Below are 13,084 nucleotides of genomic sequence, written 5' to 3'. Positions count from 1 at the left end.
AACTGTGTAAGTTTGTCTCTGCATGAACTGTGTTGTATGCATGTTGTGTACGATGAAAATAAGATATCAACATTGGTCAAGTCAACCCCTGCCTTCTTATCCTCAAGTGACAAGTGTCCCCATGCATTAAATGCTGAAGGTAGTATAAAAAGGTAGTGTGCATCTCCCCTGCACACAACTGGCTTTTGCAAGATTACTTAGTGCTCTCTCAAAGCAATCGACTATTCTCTTCTACTCCCTTGCTCTCCTGTGTGCGAAGAAATTGTTAGTGTTCTTCATTTCCTTTCAAGAACTCTTTGTGTTGTTCTTGAAAGTTCTTCTCCTTGTAAGATTGTTTAGGTTAGGTTTTCCTTTCCTATCTTCCGCAACAATCTTTTGTATTTCTGTGTGTATTAATTCTTGATATAAATCAATAAGAATTAAAAAGTTGAAAAAAAACTCTGTGTAATTGTATTCAACCCCCCTTCTACAATTACTTTTTGTTTATTGTCTTTCCCTTCGGGATTAACAGGCACCCATTTTTGTAGAACATTGACAGAGATTTGGCGTGACTGTGATGATTCGATGAAGACGGTCTGTGAGAGGCCTCAGGTTTGAAAGTATGAGTCGATGAGGCGTAGAGGTGGGACCAAAAATCTAATCTAGAGTTTTAAGTTCGTGACCTAATTAAATTTAGTATTCAAAAATTAATTATTTTTTTAATTGAAAAATAACGGGTACCCGCCGGTTCCGGGTACCCGGTCTTAGAACCTACCCCGGCAGGTAACGGTTCCGAAAAATTGAAAACTGGAACCGAAACCATTCTCAATCGATTCCGTATTTTAGGAACCGGAAGCGGAACCACTTATATCGGTTCCGGTCTGGAACAGGCGGTTCCAAGGCAGTTTCGGTTGTGCAAGTGGGTACCCGGTTCCGCTGCTCACCCCTAATGACGTCTTATTAGTGTGGTGGTGAAGATGTCAGAGTTTTCTTCTAACTCTGTGTATTACAAAGGGTATTTTTAATGTGTTGAGACTTTTCCTCAGGGGTGGAAGAAAACTCTGGACATTAACTCTGAAACACAAGAATTCAGAGTTGTATTGTAAGGTTGGGAAGTAACTCTGAACTTAACTCTGACTAAGAGGAATTCAGAGTTGTGTACTTAACCATGGAAGATCATATAAGTTAGGGTCAGAGATTGCATATCCATATGTAATTGCAAAATACACAATTTAAACGGCTAATATTTAATATTAATTTTGATCTAATGGTGGATATAAAAATAACAGTTTTTTGACTCATTATAATCAATACTATATTTAATAATGCTAAAGTTGAGTACAATTTTCGCTTAAAAAACTTTTTAGGTCTCGTTTGGTTTCAGTGAATAATGGATTTGGGTGAATTTGCATTTCAAATCCATTACAATCCCATATTTGGTTTGTTAGATTGTCGGGATTTGAAATCCTTGGATTTAATTGAAATCCTTTAATTATAAGATTTTGAAATCCTTAGGGAATGCTTTCACAAGATTCTATGTAATAAGGTTTTAAAAAATATTAAAAACATTTGTTTTATAATAATCGATTTATAGAAATGTAATTCAATTATTTTTATAATTATTTATAATTTTTTTTCTATAAATTGTTTATAAGTAATGAAATTTAATTCCATTTTAAATCCTATAAATTAAACAGACAAATAATTTTAAATCTATTTTAATATAAATTTTTCTATTAAATCCAAAGAATTTTGCAAACCAAAGAGATGGTAATTAGGAGAACGTAAAACTTTAACTACATAGATGGTAATTAGGAGAACGTAAAACTTTAACTACATAGAAATCGTTAGGAGAATGTCTTCCACGCTCCAACAAACGTGTGAGAGAAGCTATTCATCGAGATCAAACCTCTCTCTACACGAATAAGGCCTCGCATTACGCACCCTTCTCTCTCCTTTATTTGTGGATTGAGGCTTAAACCGCTGCTCAATTTACATTTATACCCTCCAACCTAATATATATTCCACGAAGTTATTAAATTAATTGTTATATTTTTGGTAAAACAAAAATAAAATTACCAAACCCTAGAACACACAAAACACAAATCGGTGATCCGCTACTTAATCAAAGATCAATTCACCCCCAAAACAGATTGTCGAATCCCACTGCTACACGGTTTTGAAGAAAAAGGTCAGTGATTTTGTTACATTTATTGTTTCACTTTTCCCCAATTTCTTCAAATTTTTAGTAATGCTGATCCAATTGTTTGTGTAAATGATATTCGGGTTTTTCATGTTGTATGCTGCATTTCTTAACTGTCTAAAATTTGTAATTAATTATTCTAATTGTTGTTTTGTGTTTTTGTTAATTCGTTTGCTAAATGAGCTTAGATTTTGGATGATTAAAATAAAGTAGTTCTTAATTCAATTTTAAATATCTGAAGCTTTTTGATTTTATCATAATTTTGTCCTGAGAACATTGTGGTGAATTTATAGAATGCTCATTTACTTTATGTTGTTTGTTATCCTGTTGTGGGTTATCTGTTCTTTGTGTGTAATTACTTGTTAATGATCTTATCATCTTAAAATCGGTGATTTAGTTCTTCTCTCCTTTGTTGGTATCAATTTATTTGGTTATTTTGGGGGTCAACTAGGTTTTTATCTCCAAAGATCTGTGATGATTAAATAGATGCAACCAATGGAGGTACCTTAAATTTGTTACGGATTTGATGAAACAATTGACATCTTTTTGGGAAAACTGGACCTTCTTAGAGATTTTAAAATAATAGTGTTATCTTTTTATTTATTTATTTTTGTTTTTAGAGCTTGGATTTTGATCAACTACACATCTTCCTAAATAACATGTTACAACAGTGGCTGGTTTCAGATGGTCACTTTGTTTTTCATTTCGTTGGTTTCACTATTTTACCACATGCTTTAGATAAAATTGGGTTTGTGTTTTTAATGGGAGATACCTAAATTTTGTAGGTGTGGCAGGTTTCGGGTGATTTGTTCATAACTTCTAACCTAGCATGAAGTTCCAAAAGGGGAGCAGAGTGGAGGTTATGAACAAGACGGAGCTGCCTACATCATGGTGTGTTGCTGAAGTTGTTTCTAGGAATGGGCATACTTATAGTTTGAGGTACTATTGTTACCCAGGTGTTGAGAAGGTGTCTAGGGAGTTTATTAGGCCTTGTCCTCCTCGTGCAAAAGATTTACAGAGTTGGATGGCTGGTGATATTGTGGAAGTGTTTGATGATAATTCATGGAAAACTGCAACCGTGTGCAATGTTTCGGATGCAGGTCATTTTTCATTAAGGCCTCATGGGTTCACTCATGAGATAAATGTCCACAAATCAAACATCAGGGCTCGACAGTCCTGGCAAGATGGCCAATGGGTTCCAATTGTAAAGGTAAATTACTTTTCATCATTCCTCTTTATTTTATTTATTTTTATTCTCTTTGATCTTCTTTTTTGTAATAAGATTTTGAGGATTTGGTTAGAGCACTCAAATTGATTTGCTGATCATTACCTTTGGAAAGGGATAACTTTGGTCTATTTAAGTTGTTTGTTTGAATTAAAAAACTCCTGTCTTATCTGTTAACCAGTATAATCATGAAAGTTGTAGTTTAAAATGTTGATTCTTTTTGTATTTCACACCTTACCTATTAGATGCTAGTTCCATACATGTTGCAGTGATCTTCTGGTTCTTTCCTTCATAAAGATTTGTGTACTAGCTCTCCATTTTTATACTCTAGATTTCTATAATTCTAATTTGATTTGGACAAACTAGCATTTTATCACTTTCTTGCTTTGATCCCAGGTCATAGATGTTTAAATACGTCAAATATTTTTGAATGTGATATAAGAACATTTCTGTGAAACAGCATAAATGGATTTTTTTTGTAAGTCAGGATTCTTGCGGTGCTGTTACTTGATGCTATCCAGATTCCCTATCCTTATTTTTATATCATACATTTGGTTTTCCAAGTTCTAACAGTTCTATTAATTAACATTACTTCTATTTGATTATAAAGATTTCAGGAAACTACGGAGATGTGAATGTCAACCAGATGGTGGAACCAGATTGTGGCGCAAACTTAGGCCTACAGATACCAGTAGCTGATGCAAAAATCTGTCAGGAAAAGGACAATTGCTTAGTTGTCTACAATGATGCTGGATTACAGGAGTCTCGTGTGCTTTCTTCTAAGACGCTGAAAAGAGCTTCCCCCTTTTGCTCTCCTCATCTTGAAGCTTCTCCTGGAAATGCTAAAAGATTCAAAGCAACTGAGAAAGAACAGAGAAGAAGATTCATCACAGACCAGTCATTGGAAAAGGTAGATGCTTTAGATTGCCCACGAGAAACTCGGGGTTACAAAAAATCACAAGTCTCCTCCTTTTACAATACGGTAAATGGATTTAATGAACTGGAGAAAGGAAATTTAAATGGTGTTGTTGGTTGTTCTCTTGCAAGAATATCGGAACCAAATGATTCTGATAATGACCAGTGCTCTGTCGGTAGTTGTAGCATTTCTAGTGATGGTCCAAATAAGTGGTCTACTCCTTGTACTCATCAAGAAACAGAGATTCTTTCCAGTACGGAATCTTTTAGTACTTCAAGAGATGAGGACGGGAATAGTTCCCCTCCTTCTGAAGAGGGAGTGGCAGCAAGGATTCATAGGTTAGAATTGCATGCTTATTGCTCCACTTTGGAGGCATTATTTGCTTCTGGGCCCTTAAGTTGGGAAAAAGAAGCATTGTTGACCGACCTTCGCATTAGCCTCCATATTTCAAATGATGAACATTTGACAGAGTTACGGCATTTAATTTATGCTGGAGCTGGTCTTCTTGATTAGCAGTGAATAAACATGTTTGTTCTTTTCTTCTCTCTTTTTTCGCCGTTTAAGCCACATTGTAAAGAAGTGATATGAGATATACATTCGGTAGCTTCTTCTGTCAAGTATCTACAATTGTCTACACAGTTGAATTTTGTAATTAGTGACCCAATGTAACAAACATCTACGAAGAAATGAATATATCCAGCTGCATCTTGCTTTTCATGATTCTGTTCTTTGTACATTATGCGTACAAGTTTGTGAGGCAAAAAACATGAATAAATGAATGTATTCAAGATATTATATTCATGTTTCCTTGACTCCTTTTCATCATCGTATTTCATTTAGAGGCAATAATTATTATATAAGAGCACAGATGCAGGGACATAATCATCTCACTGTTGTACCAGAGAGTAACGATCAGCATTATCTTTTGCATTGTGATCCTATAACTTATGCATCCACATAAGGATGGAGATATATATATATATATATATATATATATATGCAGGTTTCAAAGTCTGTTATTTGTATCATATTAGTTTGTGTTTTTTCCCCAAACATCGGAAGTTTTTAGTGTTCAAACTTGTTATTTAGAATGTTATTGATGGATCGTATACATTTTCCAGGGCCACAATTGGAGACATGCATCTCTTGCTTCCAAAGGTCCAAACAAGTTTTTGGGTTCTGCTGTCATTCTCTTGGAAAAAGCAGTGGGATATTCTCAACATCCATTTTGCTACAGATAAGAATGTTTGTTGCCATTGCCCTTATATGAAGAAAGAATAAAAAAGTTGGTGACTCATTGACCAGCCAGAATATATCATTGTTAACATGTTAGTTGAATCTACTGTTATTTCAGGTTAGCCTTGATATGTTGCTGAAAGAATCGAAGAGATGATCATGCTGGTAACGGTGTTTATGCTCAATTTGTTTTGCATGTTTCTTTTTTAAAGCTTGGGGTCTACAAAATAGCTTCTCTACCCTCGGGTATAGGTGACGTCTACTTACATTTTACTCATACCAGACCCTACACTCCATGTTGGACGCGCACCGCATTTGATTGGTTTATCTATTTTTTTCCCTTCTCTCTTTTTATTTCCATGTTCTATCTCAAAACATTTGTTTCTGTGTCCTTCAATTTTGTTCCTACAAATTTGACATAAGCTTGTACTTATATTTTATATGGAAGCTGCTAAATATGAGTTGAGAGTGGTTGAATCCTATATATTTCCAAGGTTTTATGAATCTAGGCATTGATTTAATTTAGGGTATATTTGAGCCTTCTACCTTACTAGTTTGATAGTGCTTGTTCTAAATGTCTCATCATCTTTTTGTTTTATTACATGTGTTTGGACTAGTGTTGAGTTAATAATTTGCAACACTTAAATTTTTATGTTGAGTTAATAATTTGCAACACTTTTGTTTGCTGTGGTGTTAATAAAACTATTAGTTTTGATATTTGGTAATGGTAGGATACTTTCAGGGATTTGTTACAGAAATTGAAATGAGTTCATCACAAAGGTGCATGGTTGTGAAAATCATAAAGGGATTCAGTGATGCAAATATTGGTCGAAATTGCCATCATATTCATATTCATATTCATATTCATATTCATATTCATATTCATATTGGTGGAGGAGATGGGCATTTGGAACCGGTTGAGAAGGTACTGGTTTCAGTTAAGACCGATACTTATTTTCTTTTTCCAACTTATTTTTACCGTTTTCTTTATTTTGATTTACCATAATGCCATTGCATTATTTAATATTTTGTCATTTATAAATGAGTAAATTACACTTTTGGTCCATATGGTTGTCACTCACTATTAATTCTTGTACTCGTTTTGAACTAATCACAATTTTAGTCAATGTAGTTGTCATTTTGTTACACTTTTGGTCCCTCAAACTAACTTCCGTTAATAAAGTCCATTAACCTCGCTAGAGAGAGATGCACAAAAACATGAACCTGACCAACCCAACTCAGCCCAACCCGAAGCCACCTGATGATATATCGAGTTGTAAATTTTTTTAAACCATGTGTATTTTTTGTTGGAATTGGGTTATGGTCATTTGAACCTAAACCTAACCCGATGAACCCGACATCCTTCTTTTTATTGTAGTTAATATGATTGTTAAATCTTTTATTAATATGTATAATAGACCGTTAGCCATCAACCTCTTCATATACATATACTTTCAATCTCTTCATCGTCTATATATAACTCCTATATTTTATTGTATATATATGGGTCTAATCAAATGAGAACTAATTAGTTTTTGGTAACCGTGAGATCCAATTTCAACCACAAATCAATAGATAAATTAGAAAATTTATAATTTTGGTAATTTTGAATTAAAATTTTAATGCAAGGACATTTTAGGTATTTTAAAACTCATCTCTCCTCTCTTCTCTCCCTGTCCTTCGGCCACCATCCTCCGGTGATACCACAATGATATCACAATGCATCATATGTGTGTTTGGGTATCACACTGAGGTCGTTAGTGTGGTCAATCGGAGATGTAACACAATGGTATCACAATGCATTTTATATATGTTTGGGTATCACATTGTGTCTTTTGTTTAACAGAGTCAATATTTTTAGGTATCACCGGAGGATAGTGGCCGGAAGCCGTAGGACGGAGAGAGAAGAGAGGAGAGATGAGAGTTTTAAAATACCTAAAATGTCCTTGCATTAAAATTTTAATTTAAAATTACCAAAATTATAAATTTTATAATTTATCTATTGATTTGTGGTTGAAATTGGTTATCACGGTTACCACCAACTAGTCAGTTCTTCCTTGAATGGGCTCCTATATATATATAGGTGGAGGTTCAAACGAGAACCCCTGTGATTTACGAGAACGCGAGAACAACCTAATAACCTTAAACTTTTTTAATTCATAATTTAACTTATATTAAATATAAATAAATTAATAAGGGTATTAATATAGTAAAATAATTTTTATTTTATTTTAATTAATTATAATCATCCCTTTTTTTGTTGCACGTTCGTTTCCACTCTCTTCTCTTCCCCTGTGATAATTGTGTGATCGTGTAACCATAACCTATCGAAATCATGATCAATCGAGTGTAACCATAACCTATCGAAACCATGAGTAATCGTTGTGATAAATGTGTGATTGTCTAACCCTAACCGATCGAAACCATGATCAAAATGAGTGTGCAAGTGATGTTATAATAATGATATCACATGATTATCACACTCATATCACACCAAATCGTTTAGTGGATTTCGCATGTAATCGTTATGATAAATGTGTGATTGTCTAATCCTAACCTATCGAAACCATGAGTAATCATTGTGATAAATGTGTGATTGTCTAATCCTAGCCTATCGAAACCATGAGTAATCGTGGTGATTATATATATATATATATATNTGTATGTATGTATGTATGTATGTATGAATGTATGTATGTATGTATGTATGTATGTATGTATGTATGTATGTATGTATGTATGTATGTATGCATGTATGTATGTATATTGTTGGTTCTCAAACATGATCTACTTAAAAAGGAGTATTAATAAGTTGTACCAATTAATTGATGATTAATAAATAAATTATGTCAAGATAAAACACCATATTTAAGGTAATGAAGATACAAGAATATAAAAATATATCAAAGTTCAACCTTGACCAATCGCTTAACTCAATCTGATACGTAAACAGGGGCGGATCTAGTGCATGTGGTAAGGGTCTTAAGCTCCCAACAAACCCACCAATTTCTTTTAGAAAAAAAGCTATAAAAAAATTTGTTTAGTAAAGTTTTCTATTGTGCGTCCAACAAGAACAACACAAGGGTCCTAACTTGATATCTTGATTGTTAATTGGTCCATTTGTAGCACACACGAAATGGTTGAAATATAAAATATAAATTTTATACACCTCGATGAATTAGTAAAAAGTCGACTGAAAATCGACCTGAATAAGTTATCCTTATTCGTTTAATTGAACTATCTAAGCCGAAAAGAAGAACCTAAAACCGTTTTCATCCGGATGAATTATTTGGTTTAAAAATCTACACCCCTAAGTGTACCCCCAAATATAAAAGTTTCTTGATATGTCATGGTATGCAAGGTTTGAATTAGGTTGGATTGGATTGGATTGAGATTTTTCAAATCCCAAACATTAATTTAGCTGTTTCAATGCCTTCAACCTGATCAACCCAATATGTACTCTACTATGTGATCTTTTTCATCTTTTTTGTCCTTTTCCTATTTTATTCTAATTAAATGAGTCTTTACTTTTTTTCTTTTCTTTCATTAATAACCGCAACCCTATCCCTCTTTCTCTTTTCCACGACACCTCCACCATCCGACCGGGTTAGATTGAGATTTTTCAATTTATAAATATAAATTTGTTTGTTTAATTCGATCAACTCAATCTATATGTACCTCTACATTTTGGTCTTTTTCATCTTTTTTGTCCTTTTCCTATTTTATTCTACTTAAAAAAGTTTTTTCTTTTTCCTTTTGAAAAATTAATTAAAATAGTCATTTTGATCGTGTGGTTTCACCTCTTATTTCTCTTCCATATTTTACCAAAATAGCACTCCGTCTACAAAAACCCACGTCTGCAAATTATGGGCCTCGTTAAACGACTATTTTTTTACACCAACATACGCAATATACCACCTCCATTCGTGTCGTTTTTGCGGACCTATGCGTGTATAAACCGTTTTTATTAAATATTGTAGATGATTTTGTAGTTTGAATGCATATTATGTTATTTCTTTTACCCTATAATTTTATAGTTTGAACACATGTTATGTTATTTTATTTACCCTATTATTTTATATGCATATAACTTAATTTTTACCATATGTTATATGTCAACTTTTTATGTTCTTGGTGCCCCCGGATTTTGATTTTGAAAATGGCGTGCCTGTTATGCAATTTAGACTACTAGCATTATCTAATTCCTGCTTTCCTACAATGTTTTGATAGTATTTTACATTTTAGTCCCTTAATTGAGAGTATCTATAGATTAAATCCCTGTAATTAGAATATTTACAAATTTGTCCCTATACTTAGAATAGTTACATATTTGGTCCATGTACTTAAAATAATTACATTTTGGTCCATGAATTTAAAATAGCTATAGATTTGGTCCCTGTTTTTTAGTAATTAATTACATAGTAGGTCCTTGTAATTAGATTAGTTACATATTAGGTCCCTATAATTAGACTACTTATAGATTTGGTGCCTATACTTAGATTAGTTACAGATTTGGTCCCAGTACTTTAAATGATTATAGATGTGGTCTTTGTATTTAAAATAATTACAAATTTGGCCCCTTTTTTAGAGTAACTACAGATTAAGTCCTTATAATTAGATTAGTTTCAAATTAGGTCCCTATAATTCGATTAGTTAAAGATTAGGTTTCTATATAATCAAAACAATCACAAATTTTGTCGTTGTAATCACAGTAAGTATATATTTGGTCTCTGTAATTACATATTTGGTCCTCGTACTTATGTACTTACTAATTTGGTCCTTATAATCATAAAAATTGATCGAATGTAGCATAATTTTTATTGGGCGTCGTTGACGCTCAAGCGTCGGGAATTCGTCGCATCAGATATTAGGCCAAGTTGAATCCTGAGAGGATGGCCCTTTTTTGCGACACTTGTTTTGGTCTAAGATTGGACATTGCCATGGCATGTTACTCTAGAGATTCTCTGGTCGTCCCTGAGAATGGACGAGAAGACGAGATGTGGTTCGATATTTGTTGGCACTATCTCCGCTACGGGCGGGTGAAGTTTTGTCTTTTGACAGGACTCCGTTTTGGATTGTAGACCAGTTTGCATACGTTACAAGATGACTGTTTCATCCGTTGGGTGTTTCTAGTCGCAACAAGACCTTTAACACCGGACCTTACACATCTGAAGATTTCTGACATGGTTAGGCAGTTTGACCACATGGAGGGCCTATCAGACTCTGATGCTTTTCGACTTTCTTTGTTGATGATGGTAGAGGTACATTTTCTAGACCTCCAGAAGCTCAATGTATTAGTGACACGTTGATCAGAGCCGTAGAGGATATTAAAACTTGGAACTGGTTTTGATACGAATCTGGGCACCCACCTTTAGTCAAATGAATGGTGCCATCCAAAAAGGCATCGACGAGAAAGCAAAGATGACCATGACAGGATTCTTATACACTTTCAAGGTTAGTTAATTACTATTAATTAAATATTTATACATTTGAAGACGGTTTCCTTTTTTAACTCCACATACTTGTTTATGTGGTTGTGTAATTCCATATATGGATCTTGGAGATGTTTCCCGTCTCCCGTACGTATTTTACCTGCATAGACAGATTTCCCAAGGCAGTTCGCTAGGAGAGGAGTGTGATCCTCACTAGGGCCCATTGCATTCATTTCTTCAATGTGGTTGTGTAGTGATTTTTTTCCAATTTGAATACTTAAATATTATTTATTAAGTTAAATCATAAAATTGTAACGTCATATGCTTTCAATATGTTGTTGAAAAATAATTCCAATAAGAAAAATGAACACTAAATAAAGATTTAATCTTTATAAAATTTAATTATAGCCAAAAAGGTTAAACCTTTTAGAATTCAGACCCACCAAAACCTCAATACGTGTCAATTCACAAAGATTGAATCTATCCTTCTCGATAGATTCAATGAAAGAAAGAGATAGAAGCAGAGTATTCACTTAGTGAACGGAAAATTTAAATACAATGCGAAAATTATAAAACCAACCTATTTAATATTTTGTCGATTTGGATGATAAACTGCACGGAAAACCTGTCCTTTAAGGTTTTATACGACCACTCTTAACATGCTGTGAGTCTGCTAGTCGCAAAGCACCAGGATTTGACGCAGTAGGCAATTCGTTTAAGAATAGCGATCACAACGAATATAGAGCAGGATTTAAGTAGAAAACGGTAGAGAGAAATAGAACTCCAGAGCAGTATTCATATATGTGTATAATGATACGGCTTCACCCAGTATTTATACTGGATAAAACCCTAGAACCGCCAATGATTTTCTCCAAAAATTGGAGATAGTGGTGAGAAATTTTCTCAACCGAACATTATCTCTAAAGCCAAGTCAAAACCGGATTAATTTCAAATTAAAAGTAATAATTATCCAAATTAAACTGATAATTCTCCTGACGAATTTCTATTAGAAATATACTCGGAGCTCGGTGCGAGGCTCCTTCTGCTCCGATGCGGCGTGCGAAGTGCAAAGTGCGCCTCCTCGCGCCACCTTCGCGAATCCCGCGCCCCCTTCGCGAATCCCGCGCCTGCATCCTCGGACTCGGTCACAGCCATGGCCACATATGCTCGTGTGTGTTGGGCCTTCCACTCAGGACACCCATCATGAGTCCACCAACATGTTCAAAGCCCACTTCTAGAGGTGCGTTATAAGCTTCTCTAGAAAACAAGTTTCTACCAATATGGGATGGAAGGTTAACTTCCAACCTACAAATTTCCAACATATATTAGGATAAGAGGAGGCTACACGACGGCCTTGTAGTGCTTCCTGTTGATGAAAATTGGCCATGGTATATCGAGAGCCACCAAAATTTCTAGAGCAAGGGCCAGCGACCGTCAAAGAGGTTGAGACCCTTGTGACAGTAACGAGTGTCACAGACCTCCTTTTCTGATGCCATTTCTTCGATAAAGGCCTAGTTAGACCATGACGATGACTTGGACCTCCAACATCATCCAGAGGTCACCCAGGATATGAGCCATCTCTGTCCATACAACACCTTCCTACCATCACCAGATGTTACATCCTGACCCCATATGCATCAAAGTGGGATGAGTTGTCGAGGATCTCGGCCAATTACTATGGCTACAAGGCGATTCACAACCCTCTTCGTGTAGAGATGTATAAACGCATGAAAGTGTTTGAGGATTTTTGCCAGAGTTCATGTCTTGCGAAGTAAGTGTTTAACTTATTTTATCATGTACGTTGTTCTAATTTGCTTTTTGATGAACCTTTGCATACTTTTATTAGATGTCGGGTGGCCAACGGTCTAACGTGTCACAAGGGGTCGGATTACGGTGTTCAGATATATGATGTTCAGAGCTACACCAACTCACCACATGCAACCTGTAAGTTATCAGTACTGAAAATTACTGAATATGATGTTTATTTTTTTATTCTTTTGAAAATCTGGTAATGACCAGTATCAATTTACAGGGCACATCATCAGGGTCATTATTTCTATGTACCCCAGCCGATGATCTATGGTATATCAGAT

The 13,084-nt window shown here is 34.6% G+C and overlaps 1 protein-coding gene across 2 annotated transcripts; it reads left to right on the top strand.

The window, feature by feature from the left end:
• Window positions 1-2,031: 2,031 nt before the first annotated feature.
• Window positions 2,032-5,903, top strand: LOC112502418. 2 transcript variants are annotated; one of them, XM_025106308.1, is made up of 5 exons: window positions 2,032-2,170; window positions 2,968-3,392; window positions 4,018-4,317; window positions 5,445-5,568; window positions 5,678-5,903. In XM_025106308.1, exons 2-4 carry the CDS (start codon window positions 3,012-3,014, stop codon window positions 5,562-5,564), a joined length of 801 nt encoding a protein of 266 aa, XP_024962076.1. In that variant the 5' UTR covers window positions 2,032-2,170; window positions 2,968-3,011; the 3' UTR covers window positions 5,565-5,568; window positions 5,678-5,903. The 2 variants fall into 2 exon arrangements, with proteins under 2 accessions (XP_024962076.1, XP_024962075.1); XM_025106307.1 differs by having other exon boundaries at window positions 2,061-2,170; window positions 2,977-3,392.
• The last annotated feature ends 7,181 nt before the right edge of the window (window positions 5,904-13,084 follow it).

This window comes from Cynara cardunculus, unplaced genomic scaffold (assembly GCF_001531365.2).
Source record: "Cynara cardunculus var. scolymus isolate 2C unplaced genomic scaffold, CcrdV1 Un_Scaffold_1371, whole genome shotgun sequence".
NCBI classification, from domain to species: Eukaryota; Viridiplantae; Streptophyta; class Magnoliopsida; order Asterales; family Asteraceae; genus Cynara; species Cynara cardunculus.
The sequence above is the reverse complement of the archived record's forward strand: the minus strand, read 5'-3'. Positions and strand labels throughout refer to the sequence as shown.

Coding starts and splice junctions, on each gene's coding strand:
- LOC112502418 (XM_025106308.1), top strand. CDS start 3,012: ATGAAGTTCCAAAAGGGGAGCAGAGTGGAGGTTATGAACAAGACGGAG. Junction 3,393..4,017: donor AATGGGTTCCAATTGTAAAG/GTAAATTACTTT, acceptor TTGATTATAAAG/ATTTCAGGAAACTACGGAGA. Junction 4,318..5,444: donor CAGACCAGTCATTGGAAAAG/GTAGATGCTTTA, acceptor TACATTTTCCAG/GGCCACAATTGGAGACATGC.